This window comes from Diaporthe batatas (assembly GCF_019321695.1).
Source record: "Diaporthe batatas strain CRI 302-4 chromosome Unknown Contig00003, whole genome shotgun sequence".
Classification (NCBI taxonomy): domain Eukaryota; kingdom Fungi; phylum Ascomycota; class Sordariomycetes; order Diaporthales; family Diaporthaceae; genus Diaporthe; species Diaporthe batatas.
The window spans coordinates 1,332,976-1,354,943 of NW_025408550.1; the positions used below are offsets into that span (position 1 = coordinate 1,332,976).

Consider the following 21,968-nt stretch of genomic DNA (forward strand, 5'->3'; position numbering starts at 1 on the left):
CACTCGCAGCCCAGGTCGCCTAATGTTTCACCGTCACGGACAGAATGACAGACAGGTTGTTGGAGGCCGGGCTACACTCATGAGTGTAACTCTGGATGTGTGTGAAATATATTAGGCTGGTCGCCGGGCACCAGCAGCCTCGTCCTCGCCCTCGCCCTCGCCCTGTGTGCATTTGGACACCAGATCTCGGATGGGCAGCCACAATAGGACAGGCCTGGTGCCGGTACTCCGTACACCTACGCACGTGTGACCGCATCACACTGTCAGTGTCGATGCCGTTATCTCTCTGGATCCACCAGGCTCACCTGAACTTGTGGGGAACAAAAGCCTCGGATGTCGGCCAGGTGCAGATAAGTAGTAGATGTCTCGATGTCCAGATCTCCCATATGGTCTACCAAATCGAGACAGTCGAGTGAGTGCCAGGGCCCTGGGCTTATTACACAGTGGCACAGTAAATGATCGATGACTGAGAGCGTGTGCAAGCCTGCAAGGTGCCTGTGGCTGGTTCATTTGCGCCTTGCCAGGTTGATTGCCTTACCAAGCGCTCGGTAACTTCCAACAGCCGCGGTGGGCAGGGCCCCACCCAGCAAAACTTAATTCCCCAACCTGCAGCATGTGCCTGCCCTCCTCGCCCGTGTACATGCGTGCTTGTACTTTTTCTCCTTCACCCACGCGTGGACCTGCATCGGCATCGAGTCTCGACAGCACGGTCCAATCTCTCCCGACCATCAGGCAATTTCGCTGTTGCTGCTCCACCAGGCAGCATCAAAGAGTGCGTGCGCGCTGCACGCATCGCCACTCCAGCATGTGCACCCAGATTACCTAGGGAGATTATGGCCTGCTGTTGTGCGATGATAAGCAAGACGCCGGCCATCGGGCAGGATCGAGCCTGCATTGGGCGATAGGGACACCGAGACAAGACAGACCAGACCAGACCAGACCAGACCGACCCGACAAGACCGGCCAACCAACCACGCATCCAACCAACCGCCCCCTCCCAGCCAGCCCAGCCACACACCACCACGGCAGCACTGTCGCCAAATCACCAAGCAATCTACTTGGGGATTGACTGACCGCCTGTCAGGCTAGCCCCTTCCGAGGCCATTCCGCCACAGCTAGCCGGGCCGGCCTCGTCAACGGTCCAGCCGGTCTTGATAGTCGACCGGAAAACCAGACTGCCAGACTGCCAGACTGCCTGGTCATATTCCATCATTCAACCTAGTGTAGACTGCCCTGTGCAAACTTGAGCCGCGCCGTGGTCTACCTCCCGGCTGGATGGGTCGGCAGGGCCCAAGTCGCCACAAAACCAGGGGCAATCCCAGCACGTCATTGCGCCCCGTCATGTGCTCGACTTGTACTCGATTCGGCTGCCAATTCGTCTTCAGCTCACAGAAACACGAAAATCAAAATGAAAATCTTCACTTCTGTTTCGTCGTCGCCAGACGGTCGTACGATCGCAGTCTCGCCGGGGCACCCTCCTCTTGCCATTCAGCTCCGCCCCATCTTCACATGCTCTTCATCACGCATTGACGTGCTCAACCGGGCAAGCCACCTTATTTCCATTGGCCCCGATCAGGCCTGCTCCGAGCTGTCTGAACCGCCGCCAAGCTGCACGCCTATCTCACACGCCTCGGGGACCATCTCAAAGGAGCAAAGCACCGCTCCCAACCGATTGTGCGCTGGATGCCTGCGACACATGGCCCGCTACTGTGTGCACTCTCGGGTTTAGGTCACGTCTTGGGCACACATCACCCAGCAATCACGCCTCGCGGAGGGCTATGGTCCTGGACAGATGTGTCTGTCCCTAACCTGTCCCTAATAAGCCGCGCGAGCCGTCCCTGCACATCCTCTCTAACAAGGTCTCTGCTTGCACCGGCAGGAGGCCCAAGGTCTAGGTCCAGGCCGCAACCCGGTACAACGTGCTCTCCTCGCCCAGTTCAGCCAGTCCATTCCGATGGTGCAGCACTCTCCATATTGACGATACATCGACCACCACTAAGGAGGTATTGTGCGCAACCACGAGGCATACGCCGGGTCGTTTCAGGGGCAACTACAAATGCGCACTCCCTTTCTAACTGCAGCATCCCACGGCCTGGATCAGAGGCCAGCTCTGCCAGACTGCCAGATGTGCATCCCCCCCCCCGGTCGCATGAGAGACCTTCCTCTTGTGGTGTCCAACTGCGAAGCAAGACCTGCAAATGCAGCCTCAGATCTGCCTTATCAACGTGACCCCCATTCTTTGCCATCTGACTTTCGCTAGGATGGCCTCGGGTAGCAAGTCCCGGCCCTTTTCCACCCACCTGCAGCCGGCTAGCGGTCAGCAGCGCCATCGCCATCGCCCCCGTTGCGTTGCCGTGGCTTCGGCCATCGTAGTTGGCTCCATATCTCAGTGCGGCACTCATCCCTCCACCGCCAACGGGCATGTGGCTAGATCCTTCTCAGGCGCGCCCTCCTCTCAAGGCTCCCACCAGAGGCTCAACTAGCGGGGGTCTCCTGGGCCCGCATCCTTCCGCACCACCTAACCTTCACCACTCAGCCGTCACTCCCAGCTCCACCTGACCGGCAGTGCTGTAGTATCACGCCAATCGACACTTGGATCTCTGGCTTATTAGTCGGGCTTGCAGGCTTGCAGGCTTGCTACACCTGCGTCCTAATAAGCCAATCCTAGACAATGCACGTTGTTCGACCTGACCAACTGCAAACTCTCTGTTGGTCAAGGTGGCCCTGGCCGGGTACAACCGCCCTGCAATCTTCAACATGTCGGCATGGAGCATGCGCGACATAGGCTCCATTGTGCTGCCTGCACCGCACCCTCATCGCCACCTTCTGCAAAAGTAGACTGAGGTCGTCCGGGGCCTAGCCCGCCGTCAACCGCCCGTGGGATATCTATGGAGGGCTAGGTCCCGATACCAACAGCGTCGCATACCAAGACGCCGCCGTCGTATTTTCGGGCTTTCGTAATCCCTTACCTCACACCCGCCAGTCCGATTTGCGGCGTAGTGGTGAGCGGGGCCCCTCTGCTAGCAGCGCGCCTAAGAAAGTATGCGGGATTGAAAGATGCACCCTTTGCGTTTTCTCTTCCCCTCTCCTCCTTCGTATTGTCTGACTACCCCCTCGCGTGCCTCTAGGCGGCTCTCCGGGGGCCGAGGAGCACTTCCCAGTACAGTAACCAGTACGCGGGAGGGGGGATGGGGGGTGGGCAGCTCCTCCGTTATCCCTTGCGTCGGAGGGTGCACCTGTAACACCACGCGAAGGCCGCCGGGCTTATCAGGCTGTGTGTCTGAGTTGCTGTGAGCGCCTGGCCCGGGCGTGGGACGGTCAGTCAGTCCTTTTGTACACTTGCGCGCCCGGAGGCAGGGCTGTCTCTTCCTTGTCACACGAGTTGATGTTACCTGACCTGCGTTTGCTTGCGTCTCCCTGTGCTTGGCGTGCATCGCAGGTAGGAGCCGGGCGGCTGCGCGGCAGGGGTTCCATGGCTCGGAGTTTTGATAATGGGGATGGGGTGGGTTTGTTGTTACACCAAAGCATTGACTTGTATTGAGCTGGGGGCCCAGCAGGATACAATTCTGTTCAATGAATGCATTGATAGGTAGGGTTGGGTAGGGGTTCTCTATGTCTGGTGGCTTAGAAGAGGTGGTTTTCAGAAGGAAGACGTCGGCAACTTCGGAAATGCAGCATAGATAATCGCTGTTAGCAAGCATGGTTTCTATAGTTGAAAACTGGGTTGGTCTATATGACGCCGCCATCCGCACCCTACCCATGCTGTCCATATATGCATATACACGCGTCGGTGACGATCCAACACCACCACCAGGCCACCCGCCGCCAGGTCCTCAGAAGTTGGTCTCGATCAGCCGCGCCACCAGGTCGCTGTCCTCGGGGAGCTCGGGATAATCCAGGTTGACCACCCCGAGCCTCCTGGTCCCCCCCCTGCCGGCGCCCTCGTCCAGGCCGCGCAGGTAGTCCCTCGTCCGGACGTTGACGCCCTCGATCCACCGGCCAAAGAAGTGCAAGTTGCTGTGGGCCCCGACGGCGATCCACTTGGCCTCGGCGACCTCGCCGTGCTCGACGGGCTGGCCGACCGCGGAGCAGAAGTTGATGAACCACGTCTTTTCGGGGGGCTGCTCCTCCCCGCCTCCCGACGACGACGACGACCCCGGGGTGCCGCCGCCGCCGTCGTCCGCCCGCGTCCCCGCCGCGATCTCCATCATCCGCCGCACGTGGCCCATCTTGGACGCCACCAGCTCCTCGAGCCCGCTGCGCTGCGAGTAGCGCCACTTGTCCTGCAGCCGCACCCTCACGCCGCTGGGCGTCACGATGGTGAAGTCCGGGCTGTCCTGCTCCCACTCCTCCAGGTCGAGCCCGATCCTCTGCGCGGGCGGGACGTCCGCGTCGCCGTAGTACCGCCGCAGGAGCACGGCCCTGCCGCGGACGTCGCCCAGCCTCGCCGTGGTGGGCGCCGTGTACCACCTGCTGCCGGAGCCGTCCTCGTAGGCGGGCGTGCTGTCGATCGCCGCCCTGACGGCGTCGTAGAAGGGCTTCGGGTTGGCCTTCTGGCCCTTGGACCTGTCGTCGTTGTTGATGGATATCAGGACCGTCTCGGTTGCTTTTTTTCCCGGCCTCGGCCCGATGAACGCCCACACCTCGTCCATGACGCTCTCGAACGAGAGGCCCCTGGGCATGTTGATGGGCACGCCGCCGTGGTAGCAGTACAGCCGCCCGTCGTCGTGCCGCCGCAGCCGCAGGTCGAGGAACCGCACGCCCAGCGCGAGCTGCTGCGTGACGCTCAGGTACTGCGTGCGCACGTAGGGGATGTTGCTCCTCGCGCAGCTGTCGTGCGTGCCCGGGATCGTCAGCGCGCTCAGCCACAGCGAGCCGTCCAGCGCCCCCATCCACCCGCCCAGGTCGTACCCCAGCACCGGCCGGCTGAACCACCGCAGGTCGCCGCGCCACAGCCCCGAGAAGACGCAGTGCACCCGCCCGCTGACGACGGCCACCTGGGGGGCGAAGCGGCCCTTTGCTGACGCGCCGCCCACCCGCTCCGGCTCGCCCCACGACCTGCTGCCGTCCGCGTGCGCCGCCACGTACACCGCGCCGCCCTGCGAGGCGTCCAGGAAGCTCAGGTACGCGTGCCCGCCGTACGAGGCGCCGCTGACGCCGCGCGTCGCCCGGCCCTCCGACACGTCGTCGGTGGGGTCCCATGCCCACCCGGACTCGCGGTAGCCGTACTTGTAGCCGAGGATGTCGCCGCCGCCGCCGCTGTCGGGGGTGGCCGCGGCCTCGCAGAGCACGTGCAGGGCCCCGTTCAGCACGAACATTGCCGGCTTGCCCTGGAACCTTGGGCTCGTGCAGATGCTGCTGGGGGGTGACCAGGCGTTGGAGTCGGAGTCCCACTGGGTGTAGGACAGCGTCTGGTCCGGGCTGATGAATGCTAGGAATAGCTTGTTGTGGAAGGCCGCGATGGCTATGCCCCTGCTGTCCTTTGCGGCGACGCAGCCTCCCGGTAGGGGGCCTTGGTGGATGAAGCCGTCATCGTCTGTGTCCTTGATGTAGTGGGCCATTGCACCTGTGTCCGCCGAGACGATGATGGCGTGTAGCACGCCGTTGAGGTTGGCTATCATGGGGACCCCATTCTTGCCGCTGCCCTCGTGGTAAGGGAACTTTTCCGGGCGCCCGAATGCCTCGCCAACGCCGTCGGGCACGGTTGAGCTGTACCATAGCTGGTCGTCAAAGTCGGCCCAGACCGCCCACAGGCTGCCGCGGTGCGCGGCGATGGACGGCGGGACCTTGGAGCGCAGGTGCTCGCTGGGGCGGTCCGGGTGGACGACGAAGCCCTGCTTGGTCGGGCCCTGAGGGAGCCATGTTGAGGTCGTGGAGCTGCCTGGGTCGCTGTCCCTGTTGCGCTCAATGTTGGGGTTGCTGGGGTCCTGCAGGTATGGGTCATGTGGCGGTCTCGCGTCGAGATCTAATGTGATATCCCAGGACGGGAGACCGCATGCTGGTGATGTGACGGACGACCTGGTCATTTCGTGAGATGGTTCTCGGAAATGGTATCAGGTCTTTGAGTGAGTGTCCTCTGGCACTGACACGGGTCTGTTTATGGCTGATGAGGGCGGTCGGAAATCCTGGAGGTCAGGCGGATCCGGATGTGCTGGCCGGTTCTTGGTGTCCTGACCGCCTCCTGGCAGACATCACCTCAAGGCACACAATCCTTGACACATTTGGTGAATTGGCCTGCGCTGAGTTCGAGAGCCATTGGCATGTTCAAGAATATAACATCAACTCTCATGTCCATGGATGGTTGAAGACACGTGAACTAAGCTGGAACGCATTCGGCCGATCGGTGTCACCGAGGTGGGGCATCATCAAGTAGTGTCAGACGCTGTGGCCAGGATGCCAAAAGTCGAGAGAACTTTGGAATGGAATGCTCTCCCGCCCTTGAGATGTTGCGAGGTCACCTTTCCGTATGAAAATTCAAGATGGGGTCCACGATACCAACATGTATGCACGGAGCAATTAAAAGTATACTCGCACAGATGTTCAGGCATTGATCATTTGACGACCTCGGGAGTTAACAGCACGTCAAGTCCTAACCCTCGACTCCAACCGGGTCACGGCCGCAAAAGCCGTTCAATGGCATCACTCTCATCCGAGCACACGAACCCATCCATAATCTCTCATGGTAAGGTTTATGTTCACGAAGCTTGATTGTTGTGATCAATTGCGGTCTCCATATAAGCCCCACCTTCACCCTCTGCCATTGTCGCCTTGAGACCTCTTTCCCATAACATTGCTGTCTGTTTGGTCTGTATTATCACCAACTTGAAGACGTCATGAATCATCAACGACATTGAGGGCCCTTGCTAAACCGCTGTAGTCTTAAACGTCACTCACGGCCTCATTCGAGTGCACACCTGTTGACTCAAGTCATATCTACACACAATAACGCCGCCGTCACTTCTCACAAACACCTTGGATGAGTCCCAGCCTGGCCTCACGAGCCGTACTGAAGACGGTCCCGCCTCTCAAATCATCTGCGTCCGCCACATCCGTTCCCAGCAACGCCAACCGAAGGCTCATCAACATATCCTCCCACCTCACCAAGATGGCAGCCCAAACACCAACAGCCGCCGCCCCGTGGCGCGCCCAGCTCCTGGACCACATCAGCAAGCTCGACTCGCCCACCTTCACCTTCGCCTCGCTGCACCCGGGCGCCAGCGGCTCCCCGTCACAGGCCGGGGCCGCCGAGCCCAGGGGCCGCACCTGCGTCTTCCGCGGCATGTGGGCCTCCCTGCCGCCCAACGACAAGAACACCGCCCAGCGCAACCCGGACGCCTACGAGTCCGACTGCCTGACCCTGACCACCGACGCCCGCATGGCCAAGGTCCCCGAGCTCTTCGGGTCGGGCGGGACGCCCGCGGCCTCCTCCTCCTCGGGCGGCGGCGGGCCCGTCGAGGCCATGTTCTGGGTCGCCGCCGCGGGGACGCAGTGGCGCCTGCGCGGCCGCGCCTGGGTGCTCTCCCACGCTGACATCGGCGGGGCCGGCGGCACGGCGAGCAGCCCCGGCGCGAAGGCGGCGCGGGAGGCCATCTCGGCGCGGATGCGGCCCACCGGCAGCGGCGGCGACGGCTGGAGCTGGGAGAGGGAGGTCGAGGCGCACTTTGGGAACCTGAGCCCCGGCATGCGGGGCAGCTTCAAGAACCCGCCGCCGGGGGCGCCGAGGGCCCAGGAGCCCGGGCCCGGGGAGGGCCTGGGCCAGAAGGTCGGCGACGAGCTGCTCGGGGACGAGGTCGCGCGGAGGAACTTCCGCGTCGTCGTCATCGTGCCGGAGGAGGTCGACACGTGGGACGGCAAGGACCCTGATGACCAGCGGCGGTGGGTCTACACGTTTGTTGGCCCGGAGGCGAAGGCGACGCGGCCTGGTGGCGAGGTCATCGCCGGGTGGGAGAAGGTCGAGGTCTGGCCGTGATTGGTGTGCAGAGGTAGAAATCGAATCGATCACACTCACAACCATGTGCTCCATTTGAATGTTGCACCTATCATCTCGCGCTCTGTGTCCCTTGGTACTTCTAAGGGCCAAATATAAAAAGGCCTCGGCCTGAGCGTTTAACACCATATGAAGGCGCCATGTATGTCCTCGTAGGTATGTGTCATAGAAGTGAAACTAGATAGAAAGGCTTCAGCTTGTTAATTCATGCGATTTGCATTGATGTATAAGCCTTATTCTATTATATCTACTTAGTAAGTTAATACTAGTTTATAAATATAAAACCACTAATTCACCATAAGATCGGGTAACTTTAGGGGTCTTCTCTAATTGCTAAAATATAAGCATCACTTGTAATTAGATTTATAAGAAGAGGAGACTACTGCTCCAACCCTAGTGGATGAATACCACCTGGCGGAGATTCATAATGGAACATATTGCTTCGACTGCTAGGCTAAGGGCGAGTCAGCCGGCAGCATCCACGGATAGGTACTTTAGAGCCCTATAAAATAGAGATCGGAGATTTATAGGGTGAAAAACGGAGGGTATAGGGTAAGATATACCCCTAATATACTAACCTTAATCTATACTATTAATATACTATATAAAACTAAAATTTATATTTATTTATTATATACTTCTTTATTAATTTTTAATTTCTTACTCTTTTATTATTATTTTTAATTTAATATTTTACTATTTTTTTTATTTAAAACACTCTAATAAATATTTAAGCACTATAATCTCCTTTTAAATTTTCTTTTTATTATTAATAAGGTTCTTTATAATTAAATTAACTTATAATAACTAGTTAATAATTCTATAAGTTTTTATATAAAGCTTTTAATTATTAATTTAAATATTAATATTATTATTATTAGTAAAGTTAGTAAAGTTATTTTATAAAATATTATTTTATTTATTAATAAATTAATAGTTATATAAGCTTTATTATTAATTATTAGTTTTATTAAATAGCTTTTTATTAGTTTTTATTATAAAAGTTAATTTAATTTAAAAATTAAAAGGTTTTATTATTTTATTTAAATATTAAGTTAATATATTATATAAAAGTTATAATTACTTTTAATTTATTATTTATTTTATTATTTAAATTAATAATTATTAAAGTTGTTTTTATTTATTATAAATTTTTATAATTTATATAAATTTCTTTTTATTTATAATAAATATAATTATTTTATAAGGTTATTCTTTTATAATAATAATCTTTATTAATAAATAAATTATAAAAGAAAGTTTTAATTAAAAGTTTTAATTTAATTAATAAAACTTATAAATATCTATCTTTTAAAAGAATAACTAACCTTTTATAATTAGTAATTTAATTTATATAAAATAAATTAAATTAAATAAATATAAAGTATATATAATTTATAAATAAATAATTACTTTATAAAACTTATTCTTTAAATATATATAATATATAGCTTTTATTATTATAAAAACTTAAAGGTTATTTATAAAACTTAAAGTAAAAGTTTATTTAATTACTTTTATTTATGAAACTTTTCTAATAAAAATATTTTCTAATAAGCTTTTTATTATATAGAATATAAAAACTATTAATAATTATTTTATTAATAACTTTAATTAAATAAAAATATTATTTATTTTATAATTTAAAAAACTTTTAATTTTTAATATATAATTTTTATAAAAGGTTATATATAAGTTAAAGTTAAGGATTTTATAAGTTTTATAAATAATTTATTTAATAATAACTTTTTTATTAATATATTAAATTTAAAAATAATTAATAATTATTATTTAATTTAAAAAACTTTTAAAAGTATTATTAAATTATATTATTAATTTTATAATTAATTAAGTATTTTATAATTTTAAAAAAGTTAAATAAAATTTTATAAATATAGAGAATATTTTTAATATAAAGACTTTTATAAATGTTATAGCTTTATTCCTTTTAATATATTAAATAAAATTAAAACTAGATTTTCTCCTTATCTACTTCCTCTACTTTCTTCTCCTTTTACTCTTATTATTAATAGCTTTTTACTTTTTAATATATAAAATAATATTTAAATTAATATAAAAATATATAATTAATAATATATTTTAAGGAATTTATATTTTAAAATATTAATTAAAATAATATAAACTATTTATATTTTTAGTTTTATTATTAAGTTAAAAGTAAATAGTTAAAGTTTTAAAAGAATAAAATATAATATATTTTTAAAATTAATTTAATTAAGTTTACTATATAAAACTTTTATAATAACTTTATAATTATTTATAACACTATTTATTATTAAAAATACTTTCTTATATTAATATATTAAACTATACTTAATTTATTTAAGTTAATACTATTAGTTTATTAAAAGTTAAAGCTATTATAAACTATAAGCTATTTAATTTTAATATTATTAAGTATTATATATAATATTACTATATAACTTAAGTATAAGTTAGTTAAAATAAGTAAAAATAAAAGCTACTATTCTTTTAAAAGTTTTAGCTTTATTTTATAAATAAATATCTATTTATTAACTTTATAAATAAAACTATTTAAAAGTAATTATTTAATTAAACTAAAAGATAATTAAGTAAGGTAACTATACTTTATTATTATATATAGTATTTAAGTTTATAATTCTAATAGCTCTATAAAAAATAGCTATTAATAACTAAGTCTATAATTATATAAAAGTAAACTTTTACTTTAAAAAAACTATTATTATTTAAAATAATTAATATATTTCTAAAAACTAAAAAACTATAAGCAATTTAAAGTATATTAAAATCTATAAAAATTTTAAACTTAAGCAAAGGTTTTAAATTAAAGTTTATACTTATAGAAATAAAAGCTTTTATAAAGCTTAAAAAGCTTAAATAAAGTTAAACTAAGTTATAATATAATAAAATAGTTAAATAAAAATTAGTTAAAAATTATAATTATAAATCTTTTAACTTTATATTTAAAAGGGTAATTAAAGTAATATTATAATTAATTATATAGATTATTAAGTTATTAGTTTAATAATAATAAAAGGTTATAAATTTATTTTAGAAATTATTAAAAATTAAATTCCTTTTATTATTAATAATACTTTAAAATAAAAATAAGTTCTTTTTATATATATTATATAAATACTTTAAAAGTATAATATTTTTTATTATTTATTATATAAATATAATTTATTAAAAGATATTATATAAAATAATTCTTTTAAATTTAAGTTAATTATTCTTTTATATATTAAAAATATTTATAATATAACTATCTTTATTAATAGTAAAATAATATTAATATTTTTCTTTTAAATAGAGTTAATAAAGTTTAAATTAAAGTATAAATTCCTTATTTTTCTTTATATTAATTTATTAATTAATTCTTTAAAATATATATTTTTAAATAAATACTTAATTATTATTATTAAAATATTTATTTAAACTTTTTAATTTTATTATTAAAAGTCTTTAATAATATAAGTAAGAAATTTATATTAAAAGTTTATTAACTTTTAAAAACTATAAAATTATATTTTAAATTATTAAAATAAAGGATTTATTTATTAAAAATCTTTATAATATAATAAGTAAATATTAATTAACTATAATTAACTTTAATTAAAAGAAAAGTTTATTATTATAATAATTAAATATTTAATATTATAATAATATTATATATATATATATATATTAAATTAAAGTCTTTTTAATTATTATATAATTAGTTTACTTTATAGTTTTATTTAAATTAACTTTTAAGTTTTTATAAATATTATATTTATTATAAAAAAGTTTTAAATAATTAAAAGGTTAGAAAAGTATTAAAAGGTAGTTATTTATAATAATAATATAAATATTTTAATTTTAATAATTTATTTATTATTATACTTTAAAATAAATATAATTAAAATATATAATATTATTATAATATTAAAAAATTTAATTTTAATTATTAAAAATATATTTTTAATATTATAATAATTAATTATATTAAATATATAATAAATATTATATATTTTAAATAGTTAATAAAGGAGTATTATTAGGTAAATAAAGGAGGATTAATAGATCTATAAGTTAAAGTATAAAAGGTACTTAGTTAGGGTAGTATAGGTAGTATAATAAGGTTAAATAAAGCCCTTTAATTAGCTAGTAGTACTTCTTACTCTATACCCTCCATTTTTCGCCCTGTAAATCTTTAATCTTATAAAATAGAGCCGTTAACTCTTTTAGTAATAGTTATTTTAAAGGAGAATGGATGGATGAAATGTAAAAAAAGAAAAAAGAAAGTCTCCGGAGCGTGATTTGAACACGCGACCTGTGGATGGCTAATATTACAATTACAGTCCATCGCTCTGCCAACTATTTTGGGTTAGATTGAGTTCCATATTGAGGATTTAATGGATCAACGTGCCTGAGCTATCCAGAGGACAAAAAAGAAGAGGGAAAATAAAACTATGAGGAGAAGAAGTGTGAGCTAAGAGGAAAAATAAAGATAAAAGTTTTAAAAATATTAACTACTTTAACTTTTATCTCTTTTAAAATATTACCTACCTTAACTTTTATTTTTTTTAAAATATTAACTACCTTAACTTTTACTTTTTTTAAAATATTTAATATTTAATAAAAATATAATATATTATTTTTTATATTAATATTTATTAATTATTTTTATATTTATTTTATTTTTAAATTATTAATAATAATATAAATCTTTTTTAAAAAAAACTTTATAAAACTTTTATTTAAATTTATATATATATATATTATATTCTTATTATTATTAATATAATATAAATATATTATATTAATTTTAAATATATATAAAATAAAAATAAAATAAGATATAATTTATTATATTAATAAATTATTAATATAATAAAAAGTTTAAATAATAAATATATAATTTTAAATCTTTAAAAATATACTTATTAGCTTATATATATTAAATTTAAATAGTTTATTATTTAAGAGGTTATTTCTTAGGAGGTTATTATGTAGGAGTCTTGAAGTTAGGAGATTAGAAGCTAGGAGATTAGACGCTATGAGGTTGGAGGCTAGGAGCTGGGAGGTGAAGAGCTGGGAGGTGAAGAGCTGGGAGGTTGGGAGGTTGGGAGGTTGGGAGGTTAAGAGGTGGGAGGTTAAGAGGATAGGAGATAGGAACTTAAGTGGTATGAAAATAGGATGCTATTACCCTAGAGGGCTTCGGCCACACCATAATCTACGAGCCTTGGATTTGGACTCTACTGATTGAGAATACAGAATACTTTTGAATTAGAGATGACCTCGGAAGTGAGACCCTCATGTGCCTCATTGTCAGGGTTAATATAATCAACATCACAGATTGCCTGATCATCAATTACAACCAGATTCAAGGTCACCTGATCTGTTGAGTCAACAGAGATATCAGCATCGCCTCTCCAAAGTTATGGTAAACAGACTGTCCTGGGAGAAGGCTTCTGTGAGATTTCCTCCAAAGGGACGCCCTCTTCTCGTCCAATATAAGACCCCTAATATGATGGACTTCAGTAGGTATCTTAAATACGAAAACCGCCCATCAATATCCTCTTAAACAATGACTTCTCATACAACAGCCTCTTATAGGACAACCTCTTATGGGATAACCTTCTATAAGAAACCTTCTTAACCTCCCACAGGGACCTCCTCCGAGACACCCTATTAATTACGACGTTTCTTTAAGCATTTACCACTTTGTGATGGGATCGTACGCCCTCGGGATATATACGGAATGAGGACGAAACAACACCCAACACGCCGAAATTCTGACTATATCGCAAATGTGAGTTGTCAACTTCAAGTGCTAGTGGTGAGTATTGAGCTTACCAATCTAGAGGCATCGGACAGGTGTTTGAACAAAGCATGTGGACTTTCCGCTCTGCACACCTGATATAATCCTTCAACTCGGGTCTCATTGGCCCACATGATGCGAGCCTTATTCCTCTGACAAGTGTCACGAGGCATAAGCAGCGGGGGCGGGACACGCATCGTCAGACTAAGTGCTTGGCAAATCCTGCAGGCAGCCGACCTCCATTGCAGGCTCTTGTGGTTTTTCTCCCTCATTCAAACTATTTTCCCCCAGTGGACCTATTCACTATGGAGCATACAGCCATGAAGTTATTCGCTGCGGCATCAGCACGATCGGTACTGCTTTCACCTAAGCAGCTCTCTGATCCAACAATGTTGGGGCAACCCAGCGGCGAGGTTTTACGAGGCATCAACCTCGCATTCACTGCCATCACGATGCTGCCTATAGCCTACATGATATTCGTCAGCTTCTATCGCGTACGCGGCGACAAAGATCCGGCACGGCTAGCGTTCACGTATCTGAAAGTCATGTTGCCGTTGAAATTCCTGTAAGTTTGATTTGATAGGATCATAGACGGACCTTTTTACGCCATGGGACTGCCAGATCCGGTGATTCCCGAGAGGTGGTTGTTTTGCTACTCTATCTGACTCGTTTTGTGTAGTGCACTCCTTATGTACACGATATCAAGTGCTCTCGCGTTGATAGATCTCGATTCTGCCGGCGACGGCTGGTATATCCTCTTCCGGGTTTCTTACCACATAAGCCTGGCAGGAGGCCTCTTGTCCCGCGTTGTTGACCTGCTTCTGGTTATGACACTGGTTGAGGTGGGCAACGGTTTCCTCTTTTGCCACACGGAGTCGAGAACCTTGTTGCAACGGGTGTTGCGGTACGCTGCCATTGCGTCGTGCATCATCCTTGCCGTTGTTGCAATTATTGCCTTTGGCATTATGAACGCCGCGATTGCAGGCTTTGAGACCCCGGAATGGACCTGGTACGATCTCATGAAGGCGGCCGCGAAGCTGTCTGCTTTCGTTGACATCTTCCTATTTGTCTGGGCTGGGGCCCTGATGGGTTTCTCCACGCACGTCTATAACAAGGTCAAGCACAATGGTGCCTTGAGAGATGTGAGTTGCCCCGGTTGCTGCAGCCGGTGTATGATGTTCCTGGTACGTACGGTCCTGCTAACTCACCTCCCACTGCAGTCATCGATGCTGTTTGTCTACGCCGCTATCCTAAACCTAGTTACTCGCCTATACGCCTTCGTCCTCGTGTCTATCTTCACACTTGCGGGCGTCATTTTGTATGGCTCTTCTGCGATCTACGCGGCCATCCTAATCGCCGGCCCGATCCTCACCGTATGGACGTACGCCGCCATTGCAGGGTTTCTAGTCGCCATCGCTATTCGCAAGCATGATGGGCTTTGGACCACTGTGCAGGCGGGAACAGAGGAAGAGAGCCAACCCTTCCTTGCTACAGAGTCCAGTTCCACGGACGTGGACGACCAGTTGCCAGGAGAATCTAGCAGTGCAGTGCCTACCTAGGTAATTAGTCAACCTACAGCTAGTATTTGTGGTTGTTGTCGTTGTTGTTTTTTTGGGAGAGGGGGGGATTGGGGTCGTTTTTAGAGTACCAGCAAGTCACACATCCGGCTCGACACTTCACAGCACGTGCTTCAAGTTTGTCAGCGAGCCTGGTCAGGAATCTCACCAGTCTCTCGTGCTCACAGAGTCTGTCCTTCAGGACTGGATATCTAAGTATAATGGTTGTCAGACATGACGAATTGTATGGGCCTCATTGATAAGAATCGAAAGGGGCAGTCAAAAGCATCAATCAGGCTCTGGACCCAGATGGAGCGAAATCCTGCCAAGTCATATCCAAGTAGGCTCAAGTCCATAAAACAACTCATGCAGCCCTTTTCCAATAAGTCCCCGGGCCGTATTTCAGCAGACCACCTTTTATTCTGCAAAACATTCAAAAGAAATAAGCCACATGCAACACAAGTACTTTACAATTTTTTATTACACACTATAAGTCTTAATATTATAATTATATTGCTGGTATCTAAGCGTCGCAGTGACTTAAGCCCAGCCCAGGATCACTTCCGACGTTGCTCTACTCCCCAGGTGTTCCACGTAGTCTCAGTCTGGGCTGGGCTCATTGGACTACTGTTCCCCCAGCGATCAGCCATGGGCGGAGGCGGCCGCAGTGCACCTTGTTCGACGTCGTCGGCCACGGGGCCACGCGCTTGCTCCTGTTCTCGCATCTGGTTCTGCCCCTGCATCTGTCTGACCCTCTCCACCATCTTCGGATCGAGTGGCGGCGGCACGGCAGCCCGTCTGATCTGGCCCATCTCGCTGAGGATGCTCTCCCGCGGATCGCCCACCACGGAGGCGGGGGATACGGAGGGCACCGGGCCCAGGCCTCTGAGGCTGGCGACGCCGCTCGATGCGATGCTGGCCCGCGCCACCATCGGGTCGAGCATGCGGCTTGTGTGCCGGTCCATCCACCCGGAGACAGCGGCGTCCTTGGGCGATGGTTCGTCTCCTGCTGCTGTGCCGGCGGCGCCGTGGCTGGTGGCTGCTTTCACTTTCTGTACCTGCCGCCTGAGCCAGCCGGGCGTGGAATCACTCCATCGCGACACGCCTTTGTCGGGTAGGATGGATGCGCTGTAACGAGTTGAGGGGGCGCTTGCACCGTAACCGCCCTCTGCCTTGTAGACGGCGGCCATCGCCTCGTCCATGACGCGGATATCAGACTTGGGGCCGCTACCATAGTAAAAGTCCTTCTCAGAACTCTGATCGGGCTCGTCGCGGCCCCGTCGCCGGCGGTACAGTTTCCAGAAGAGGAAGGCTACGAGGCAGACGCCGCCCAAGGATACTGTTCCAGACGGGTCAGTATGATGTTTGTTCTCGCACTGGGGTCAAGCAGCCCCACTTCCGCAGGACGGCAAAGAGAGAGGTCCACGTACCTAAGACCGCGAGTGCGGCCGTGGCCGCCGGGGGCATACCGCCGGACTGGCGGCTCAGGCTGGCTTCGTTCTGAGTTCGGGGGGGATCTATGGTCTCGGACGCGGCTACCGGCGTGTTGGTGGCTGGCTGGCTGGTGGTTGAAACCGTGCTAGATTCCAATGTTTGAGTTCCCAGTGATGCCGGGGGCGGAGTCTGGCTGTCCAACGTGGCTGAGGGCGACGTAGCGATTGGCGGTGGCGGCGGTGGTTGAGGCAAAGGCGTGTTCATCCCTGGCAGTGATGTCGGTTGAGGAGCCGCCGGCGATGTGTCTTCGTCGTCGCTCTCATCATCCGAGCTGTCGACGGCCTCATCTTCCACGTCTGTTTTGTCGTCATCACGACGAATCCTGCGATGCCCAGCAGCGCGTTTGTTGGTTCCACTCCAGGTGAAATCGCGTTCACGAGTCTCGCCTCTTCGCTTCGTGCGCCGCCTCCTGGGCGCTGTCTCATCTCTATACTCCATGACGACAGAAGCCGAGATCTGTCAGATTTCGTCTGACGAGAATGCGCTTCGCCTCCAACCCGTCAGCCAGAGGGAAAGAATTGTGGAGGAGGCCATTCTGCAATGTTATAATTCAAGATCATGAACATCTACCCTCTACCAAGAGATGCCAAGGCTCCCGTGCAGTATTGTGATACTCTCCCGGTTTTGGACAGGCCGCGGCGCTTCCGGAGCGGCAACATGAAAACGACGTAGGCACCGGGCCAACAAACGGCAGCGCTACGTCCTTGTCCTCACCGGCGGCCGTTCCACGGCCTCGCAGATCGCACCCCTGGGCACGCTTCAGCTCTCCGTGCCCCACCTTCAGGACTGTTTTTGCCCACTGCAGACCGTCACTTGGGCCAGTTCTGGCTGTTCGCCGCCGCCAAGACGCACCCACATTTCTTGACACAAGCCTTGGCTGCTAGTGAGCCGCCGGGCCACGGTAGGGGCTGTTTCGAGAGGCAGCTTGAGACATCGATCGACTACCTAGGTACATACGCCCCTATGAAATCAGCGCGTGGAGTGGAGCATCGCAACAGGTTCCACCATTATAACCTGTCTCCCTCCAATACGTTCCACCATTATAACCTCCTTCAACACGAGACCTCTTGCCGCATTCAGCCTTCTGCGACCTGACAGCGGGTAACAATGCTTCTTGGCGATGCGCCGCATATGCCATCTGATAGTCTTGAAAGCGGCCTCGGGCGAGTGCCTTCAAACCCTCCTAGTCCCATTGATGGTCGATGCAGAGTCTAACTGGCGCCGCGCTCTCCATAGCGTGACGGAGGCCGACTAATGAAATGCTTTTCCTGCTTAAGCTCGCACTTGTTCGTGGCCCATAATAGGAAGTTTCATAAACAAGGAGTCGGTAAGAGACACACCCTACGGATGCGGTAAGGTAAGATTGGTCGTGACATGTGGTATGCACGGGTTGTGGAGCCGTAGACTCCAGTAAATAGAGAAGTCTGTGGGTGGGTCAGCGCGTGCGGAGCGAAATGAACTACCTCTTCGCCTTCTATACCCTAGGGTAGAATAGCTTCCTATAAAAATAATCTCTTAGTACAGGATAACCTGTTACAGGACAACCCCTTGTAGCAGACTCTCGCAAAGTCCATCCGGGCACCGATGTTTCAATGCTCATTGTCATTGCGAGAAATTAAACCATTCGTTGTTCATTCACACGTGGCTTCCAGGCTTGCCAGCTGTAATATGGGCATAGCTAATGTGGTCACGTAGGCAGTCTGCCCAGGTGTCTGCCTGCCGCGCTACGCAAAAGTGCTCGGCTTCAAGCATGGCTCAAGTGCTGTCAGTCGTCAGAACCACTTATGCTTGACCTCGCTACACTGCATGGACCCCAATATCTTGGAGAGCCACTAGATTTGGCAGGCGCACCTCCATATTCATGGGCTCAGTCCTGAGCTTTGCAGTTGACTGGCATGGGTTGTGGCCCCCACTTCCCCATGGAAAGTAGTAGACGAGAAATTCACGCGGCTCCGGAGCAGGAACTACCAACATATGTGCCGAAGAAAACTTGACATTGACACGGGTACTTCGCTCGTTGACTCCCTCGGGCAGTGTCCCCGAGTTGCAAGCTGCCAGTGTGGTGGAGCTGGCTGGGTGCCCAGGTCGTGTTGCACAAATTCTAAGTTTACGTCTCCCCTGCACAACACACCACCTGCTCCTCAATCACTGTTGTATGATCAGCTTCTGACGAGGGGGCTGAAACATATGACCAGAACCAGTGATGTTTCTTGAATGGCAATCAACTCGGGGCTTCAACGGTTCTACTGCAGCAATGTTAACATGTGATCTCTGTAGCGGCAAAGGGCAGCCTGTGGGTTAGGGAGGGGGTGATGAATGCACTTGTGGTGGGTCCGTTTAACGAAAGCAAGTCTGCTGGTGTACTAAGTAGCAGTCCAACCTGGAGGGATGGAAAGATTTATATGAAAATGGATTGGCTTGGCCCTCTAGGGCTCAGGACCGGGAGAGGCCGCCTCAGTACCTTTGACATATTTTGAACTGCCCAAGTCTGTGTTGCGAGAGTCCCCTGGTCTGGTACGCCATGCTATCTCGTCCATCCTTTCGTCTGGAATTTCATCATTTCACTGGCATTCCTATACTTGCTGTCTGTTTGTCAGCCTCTGTGGTCCCTGAGAAGACCTTTTCAAGATGGCGAAGAGGATAGACTGGAGTGGGTTCCCATCAACGTCGCGGAACTCCGTGTATCTGGGTACTTCACCGTCATCCCGAGTATTCTACTCATAGCCATTATCAGGTTCTTGTAGCCAATACGGTATCTGCTTGCCTATCCCAAAGGCACAGGTACGAATAACATGTCCATCCTGTGTGGACAACCAAGGAGACACTTCAACTGCAGCGTGTAGGCTTCCAAGGCATGAGATCGGGCACGTGGCTGTTTTATACCCATGCAATTCTAAGGAGCGCAACAGCCGATCCTCTCAGAAATCTCTCATTATCTTACTCCATTCCGGGTGGTAATTCCATTCATGGCGCGAATCGGCAGCCGAATTCATCACAACGGGATCTCATTGCTAGTATCTCTTTTGTTGATTGCCTCGGACCGAATTAGCAGCGTAGCTGAACTTTTGCATCTAGAGAAGGTAGCAAGTCCAGCCGATAAGACCAATCAACAGAATCAGAGCAATAGGCAGTTGCTTGGCTTGTTATGAAGGAGATGATGCACAAACTTTTTAGTGTCTGGCTTTGATTGGGACTAGCACTGCCAAGGTGGTACGATAGTAAAGTATTGTGCCTTAGTATGCCAACAAACAGATCAGAAAATTGATTCCATTTTATTCCCATCTAGTTGCATTGTGCCTGAGGAGCTATGCCCATATTCTTGCAATTTACAGGCGTATAGAATGCTGCTGGAATGCTTCATATCCACCATCTCGACACAAGACCAAATGAGCCTTTGGCCACTGTGCTAAAGAATGGAAAGCGACCCTGTCTCCTGACGTAGGATCACGCCATTCCACAGACTACTCGCTCCAAGCGTCTTCTCTGCCAACGCAAGGCTCTCCTCTCTCGGGCCGTTATTATCGATCTGGAGGGTCATCAGCGATTTCAACGCTTCCGGCAAGGCAAGTAGTGGGACTCACGTCAATAATGAGGCCTGCATCCCGATAATGCTCTTCCACGGGGCGCCCCTCCTTCAAGTACTCGCCATACCGCCTCTCGAACTTCACGGCGCTGTCGTTGCGATCGCGGCCCCGTGAAAGGTACCTCGCTTTCGCATTGTCTCCCGTAACGTTGATCGAGATGACAGCGTCAGGTTTAGTGCCGCGCTCCTGCGCCAATCGGTTAGAGTCAATTGCTTCGGGCCCACTGAGTCCCGTTACTGCCTGATATCAAGACATACCAAAAGAAGCTTGTCTTGGAAGGGCCATTGCGCCCACGACTCGAGCTGCTCCGCACATCTGGGAAACCCATCGATCAGGATCCCCTTGAGCCCGCCTTGCCGGATCGCATCCTCAATAGCATGGCCAAGGATCGGGTTCAGTTCCGCAGACGTGAGGAAGCCCTGGTGGTCGAGCTTCTCCTGGATGCGGGCCGCGAGGGGCGTTCCGTCGTTTGCATGCATCCACGTGCGCAGATTGTCGCCCACGGAGAAATGCCGCAGGCTGTGCTTGCGGGCCAGGAACGAGCAGATCGTGCCCTTCCCAGAACCGGGTGCTCCTACAGAGGCCGTCAGTAGAGCTTAGTGTCTTCTGACAGGATGGGCCTAACCGAGGACGAATATGACTGCAAATCCTTCCCTCTGCGATGAGAACGAAGTCGGGGTGGTGTCCATGCTGACTGCTGCGGGGCGTGCTGCCTGTGCAGTGTCAGAAATAAAACAGATCTGTGGCAAAGGAATGGACGCAAGAGAGGTTGCAGTCGGCTTGAATTGAGATTTATGGCAAGGTTTTGGGGCAATCTGAGACCTGTTTGCACCAACAGCATAAATGCCAGTGGAGGGGGCAACTCACACAAGTGCAGTGTTTGCTTGTAGCAGTCCCCCAACAAAGAGTGACTGGGGTCTCATGCGAGTCACATTGAAGTATCCATGTCGTTCCCTTAGACAGCAGGGGGCACTTTTCCGAGCACCTTACACGAGCCAACATCTACTCACCCAGTAATTGTGTCCACTCACCTAGTTTTTTTTAACCACTTACCTAGTATAAGAATTTACATATAGGGCCTATATAAAACTATATATCTAACTAGGATTCTCTAAATTTTCAATACTTTTAGTATAAACCCCTTTTAGCACCCCTTCTAGTACACCTTCTAGTATACCTTCTAGTATACCTTCTAGGCCGTCTAGCCTATACGCATTTAGGTACTAATTAAGTGTTTAGATACTAATTAAACATTAAAAGGTTAGAAATCTAGAGTATTAGAGGGCTAAAAGGGGTATTAGAAGGTTAGAAAGAGTATAGTCTTTATCTTTACCTTTTTAGGTTCTAACCTTTTAGTGTTTAGTTGGTATTTAAATGCTTAGTTAGTACCTGAATACGTATAGACCAAATGGCGAAGGTAAAGGGGCGCTAGAAGGAGTGCTAGAAGGGGTGCTAGAAGGTGTGCTAGAAGGGGCTTATATTAAAAGTATTAAAAATTAGAGAAGGAAATTATATTATAGGGTTTCTTGGTGCTAACT

At 47.0% G+C, this 21,968-nt stretch overlaps 5 protein-coding genes across 5 annotated transcripts; 2 read left to right on the forward strand and 3 right to left on the reverse strand.

Annotated features, from left to right (window-relative positions):
- Window positions 1–3,664: 3,664 nt before the first annotated feature.
- On the forward strand, window positions 3,665–7,993 carry KVR01_003050 (uncharacterized protein). Its single transcript, XM_044785656.1, has 2 exons — window positions 3,665–6,682; window positions 6,878–7,993. The coding sequence occupies exon 2, from the start codon at window positions 6,977–6,979 to the stop codon at window positions 7,967–7,969; it is 993 nt and encodes a 330-aa protein (XP_044648065.1). The 5' UTR covers window positions 3,665–6,682; window positions 6,878–6,976; the 3' UTR covers window positions 7,970–7,993.
- On the reverse strand, window positions 3,834–6,026 carry KVR01_002837 (uncharacterized protein; the record flags this gene model as incomplete). The annotated part of the gene is made up of 1 exon (XM_044785823.1): window positions 3,834–6,026. One exon carries the CDS (start codon window positions 6,024–6,026, stop codon window positions 3,834–3,836), a length of 2,193 nt encoding a protein of 730 aa, XP_044647852.1.
- Window positions 7,994–14,103: 6,110 nt separating the features above from the next.
- Window positions 14,104–15,355, forward strand: KVR01_002902 (uncharacterized protein; the record flags this gene model as incomplete). The annotated part of the gene is made up of 3 exons (XM_044787018.1): window positions 14,104–14,361; window positions 14,476–14,938; window positions 15,017–15,355. The coding sequence occupies exons 1-3, from the start codon at window positions 14,117–14,119 to the stop codon at window positions 15,353–15,355; spliced, it is 1,047 nt and encodes a 348-aa protein (XP_044647917.1). The 5' UTR covers window positions 14,104–14,116.
- A 526-nt stretch (window positions 15,356–15,881) lies between these two features.
- On the reverse strand, window positions 15,882–17,284 carry KVR01_002651 (uncharacterized protein; the record flags this gene model as incomplete). The annotated part of the gene is made up of 2 exons (XM_044789425.1): window positions 15,882–16,691; window positions 16,783–17,284. 2 exons carry the CDS (start codon window positions 17,282–17,284, stop codon window positions 15,910–15,912), a joined length of 1,284 nt encoding a protein of 427 aa, XP_044647666.1. The 3' UTR covers window positions 15,882–15,909.
- A 2,815-nt stretch (window positions 17,285–20,099) lies between these two features.
- On the reverse strand, window positions 20,100–21,299 carry KVR01_002712 (uncharacterized protein). The gene is made up of 4 exons (XM_044784157.1): window positions 21,056–21,299; window positions 20,688–21,004; window positions 20,428–20,616; window positions 20,100–20,372 (listed from the first exon to the last, which is right to left on the reverse strand). The coding sequence occupies exons 1-4, from the start codon at window positions 21,117–21,119 to the stop codon at window positions 20,253–20,255; spliced, it is 690 nt and encodes a 229-aa protein (XP_044647727.1). The 5' UTR covers window positions 21,120–21,299; the 3' UTR covers window positions 20,100–20,252.
- Between the last annotated feature and the right edge of the window lie 669 nt (window positions 21,300–21,968).

Coding starts and splice junctions, on each gene's coding strand:
- KVR01_003050 (XM_044785656.1), top strand. CDS start 6,977: ATGAGTCCCAGCCTGGCCTCACGAGCCGTACTGAAGACGGTCCCGCCT.
- KVR01_002712 (XM_044784157.1), bottom strand. CDS start 21,119: ATGGACACCACCCCGACTTCGTTCTCATCGCAGAGGGAAGGATTTGCA. Junction 20,617..20,687: donor TCCAAGACAAGCTTCTTTTG/GTATGTCTTGAT, acceptor CGATTGGCGCAG/GAGCGCGGCACTAAACCTGA. Junction 20,373..20,427: donor ATGCAGGCCTCATTATTGAC/GTGAGTCCCACT, acceptor ATGACCCTCCAG/ATCGATAATAACGGCCCGAG.